The 4183-nt window shown below is 33.6% G+C and overlaps 1 protein-coding gene across 6 annotated transcripts; it reads left to right on the top strand.

Annotated features, from left to right (window-relative positions):
* Window positions 1-525: 525 nt before the first annotated feature.
* LOC21398180 (protein NUCLEAR FUSION DEFECTIVE 6, chloroplastic/mitochondrial) lies at window positions 526-3335 on the top strand. 6 transcript variants are annotated; one of them, XR_002903539.1, is made up of 5 exons: window positions 526-719; window positions 824-948; window positions 1589-1654; window positions 2770-2909; window positions 3197-3335. XR_002903539.1 is itself a non-coding variant. In XM_024175295.1 (4 exons), the coding sequence occupies exons 1-3, from the start codon at window positions 562-564 to the stop codon at window positions 1606-1608; spliced, it is 303 nt and encodes a 100-aa protein (XP_024031063.1). In that variant the 5' UTR covers window positions 526-561; the 3' UTR covers window positions 1609-1654; window positions 2770-2964. The 6 variants fall into 6 exon arrangements, 5 of the variants coding, with proteins under 5 accessions (XP_024031063.1, XP_024031064.1, XP_024031067.1 ...); XM_024175295.1 differs by lacking the exon at window positions 3197-3335 and having other exon boundaries at window positions 2770-2964; XM_024175296.1 differs by lacking the exons at window positions 2770-2909; window positions 3197-3335 and adding an exon at window positions 2514-2697.
* Window positions 3336-4183: the final 848 nt, after the last annotated feature.

Raw genomic sequence — 4183 nt, forward strand, 5'->3', positions numbered from 1 at the left:
TTAACATGATATTTTAATTAGGAAAATAGTAGAAAATATGTCAATATGAAAAGCTTAAAAAAATATATAGGCTAATTTTTAGTTATAGAAATTAATAAGTCATAACTTGTCAAGTTATGGTTCATAACTAGAAAAATTATGGACAAACTTAGCAAGTTATGGTTCATAACCAGATAAGTTATGGATAAAAATCGTGAATTATGGACAATAACTTGTCAACTTATGGTTCATAACCAGACAAGTTATGGATAAAAACAGTAATTTAACCTATTTATTAACTTATATAAACTATTAACCTATTAATTTTAATTTATCTCAAGTGTTGACCTATTTTCCTCTTTCTCCTTTTTAATTAACGTGCCAAGAATAAGAAATAATAAGCTGGAGTTGGTTTCCCCACACATAAGCCCACGTAAGATCACATACCAGGACACAAATCGGCGCTCTCAAAACCCAGGCCCAAAAAAATATGCAAAGCCCCTTTTAAAACCCACCCCAGAATCCTAAAACCCCACCTTCAAAAAAAAAAAAATCCTAAAACCCCAAAACATCAAAGAAAAAATGTCGACCTTCGCCGCTGCTAGGTCCGTCCTCCGATCTGCCGCCGGCAGAACCTCCTTGGGCTCCCGAATCTCAGCCGCCGCCAGATCCAAACCACCGTCTTCACCGTTCCGTATCCCCAGAGAGAATCTGAATCGTCTCTCTCGTCCAACATTCAGGTAATACGCCCATTTCATACGCAGAACACAAACGAATACGTGTATATGTATATATATATATGCAAATTTTTTTTGTTTTTGACTGTTTGTTTTTTATGCAAAAGACGGTCGGCCGTTGAGATGAGTCGCTGCGTAGAATCGATGCTTCCTTATCACACCGCGACGGCCTGCGCATTGCTCAATTCCATGCTTTCCGTCTCTTGCCGCACCCAGGGTTGGAATCTTGAAGGTATTTGCTTTTTCTTATTTTCTGTTTCGCTTTTTGAAATTGAGGATGTTGTTTAATTATTAAAAAGTTTGGATTATGATAATAGTGGAATTTGAATTGGTCCATTTGAGTATATATCTTGATGAATTACTTGCCCTTTTTATGCTCCTTTTTTTTTTAAATGTGTATGGTTCTTCAGTGGTTATCAGGTTATGTATTTTTTTTTTAAATTATTGTCAGTTGTCAGCTAGATATAATTCTATGTTGAAGTGAATGGTTAAAGGAAAATTGGTTTTAACATGCTTGACTACTAGCTGAATGGTAAATTAATTTTGGGCGGCTAAATTTGGTTGGGACTACCCTGTAATTCCATCGTTGCAATTTTTAACAAGGCTTGATTTTTGTAAATTTGGATGCCAAATGTGTAATCCGAAAATTAATGATAGTTGTTGGGAATTTGATATGCTAGATGAAAGGACCAGCTGATTAAGATTATTGTAATTGCAGTTTTGCATGGCAGTATATTACCTTATTTATCTAGGTTTTAGAACAGTGTTTTTCATTTCCTTTTTGTTTTCTCTTTGGTTCTTTTATTTTGTCACTTGTATTCATGCTAGCGTAATCATGTAAGATAATACTATGCTTTGTTGTATTCGCTCAGATTGCAATGATGATGTATGATGAATATCAGAATGGTTGAGCGAAAACTAATGCGCCCTAGAACAAGGTGGTGAAAAAAAAAATCCAGTTATTCTATAAGTAGACAGGAGCAAAAATGTTACATGATTTTCATAACTTTTTTTTTTTTTAAAGGAGGTGACTAGTGATTTTTATTGTTTTCCTCACTTATTCGTCCCTTTTTAATTGCATACATGCGTGCATTTTGGTTCTGTTAGAACGTATTTTTTCTTGTTTTATGCCTATTCATAATAACTTTGGAGTCATGTTTTCTAATCAATTGTTTTGAAAATCTCATCGTACTCATCACCTCCGAGCACTAATTTTTGGCAAATCAATGGGAAGTTGGACAGCAATATGTATAAGGGCTAGGAAAGTTGAGGGGCGAAAATGACTACATAAACAGGTTAATTGAGAATTGTTTTGTCACACATTTGTAGGGAGCAATCAGGTCTGGGAAAGGCAAAGATATTATATTGTTTTGTTATGGATTCTTTATACATCAGTGAGATGACTTATTTCTTTTGAACCGAATAACTTTTAACACACATAGTTTTTTCTCCATTTTGGTTGAAATGATATTTTCTACATTATTGCTAATAATTATTGACCACTTTGGGGATCAAGACTCGTAGGTAATTGTCATATTGGAGATGGCTGCCAAACTGAGATGTGCTTTGAGGTCATTATTAAGTCTTCTTTCTACTTCTATATTTTTCTTTTTCTTTTTTTGTCCTTACATTGAAGATGAACTTGATTTTTCCCATATAGCCAGCACTTTCATCCATAATTCTTTCTACCCCCTTAATTATTGGTTTTATTTATTTGTGTATTTATTTATTTTTTGAGGGAAATGTGTATTTATTTTGTGTCTTTATTTATTTGACTCTGGCTGTTTTTTCAATTAGGCCTGTGATGATTGCTCATATTAGCACACGCTTTGGAGACTTGCCATTTTGCTATCTTATTCAATGCGCATTAGAAGTTTCAGTTGTAAACCTTTGTACTATTTACTAGCGAGTAGCAAGTGACAAAGAAAATAATACTTCTATTCTATCTTGTACTTCTAGATCATGTTTTTCCGCTTAATTAATTGGCATTGGACGGAATGTTATAATATCCTTTTTGTAAATTTTTATTCTGTTTCTTTTTCTTGCGTTGTAGGTAGATGATTGTTCTGTTGGGACGCGATGCATTGAGGCAATCGCATTTCTTTCCATTCGTTTTTCATGGATTAAATCAGACTTTGTGACAGTTACTGAAGCCAGTTGAATTTGTTGGAGTTAAAATTTGAAGTGAATCCGGTTCTTTTTTTGCCTTTTTTTTTTTTTTATAACAAGTTATTCAACGTCATGTTAATTTCTTGAATCATCACTTCTTCCATATGAAAATCTATCTTGTAGAAGTAATTGAAGTTTCATTTGTAATATTTTTGTATTATTTGGTAGTGAGCATCAAGTAACGAAGAAAATTATGCTTTCATTTTATCTTTTACTTCTAGATCATGCTTTTCCCCTTAATTAATTGGGCAATGGACGAAATATTATAATACCCGTAAAAATTTATTTTGCTTGTTTTTCTTGCATTGTAGATGGGTGATTTTTCTGTTCGGGCGCAGTGCATTGAGGCAATCTTATTTCTTTCCATTTGTTTTTCATGGATTAAACCAGGCTTTGTGACAGTTACTGAAGGCAGTTGTTGTAATGACTGAGAAAATCCCAGACCTTAAATAATACAATTTATGTATTTAAGTCAAGGATTTTCTTAGACAAATATTACGTGACTGAAGGATTTATGGAATTAATATATGTATTCCTAAATTCTGTAGCAGATTTCTTGTTAAGTTCATGTTTTCGATCAAGTAAATTCGATCGATAAATTCTTGTCGTACTTTAAGGCGGAATAATTTTCAGTACAAGTATAGTTTGAGAATCTTAATTTCAAGAATCTCCAAACACAGCATGATGTTAGCAGCGTATAAAAAAAATGCACTAACATTTTAAAAGAAGAGAAAATCCTTAATTGCCAGACAGCTAGGTTAAAGTCAGAAGATAAATACCCATAGTAGAAGGGTACAATGTGAGCTCGGGATTTGACACCGTCAGAAACAGCGTCATTCCCGAGATTTAATGCAGAAAAGTTAAATTTAGAATTTATTCAGTCTAGAATTAATTTCAAGACTTGAAACAGTTTAAGATATTACGCGAGTAAGAATTTAACGTGATATTAAAGCAGACGAGGATTTAAAAGTTGAACTGTAAATAAGTAGTAGAAAAAAAAAAAAGAACTGTCAGAAACAAGAATTTCCTGTCAGCTAAGTACCCTTTACAGTCAGTATGATTTTTACCTGATTCAAAGGTAACTTAAGAGAGTGGACTAAAGTACAAGGGGTAGGATTTATTTTTCTCTCTCTCCTTCTCCACTTTGGCCGGCCATGCATAGAAAAATTAGAGCCAAAATTGGCTAGTTGAGTGTGCTAGGGGATTACATGATAAGGTGTGATGGGATTGTGTCAAATCAACTATTGGACATAAATGCTTACCACACTTCCTTCTTGAAGCACACCACCGGCCATGCA

The sequence above is a fragment of the Morus notabilis genome, unplaced genomic scaffold (assembly GCF_000414095.1).
Source record: "Morus notabilis unplaced genomic scaffold, ASM41409v2 Scaffold744, whole genome shotgun sequence".
Lineage (NCBI taxonomy): Eukaryota > Viridiplantae > Streptophyta > Magnoliopsida > Rosales > Moraceae > Morus > Morus notabilis.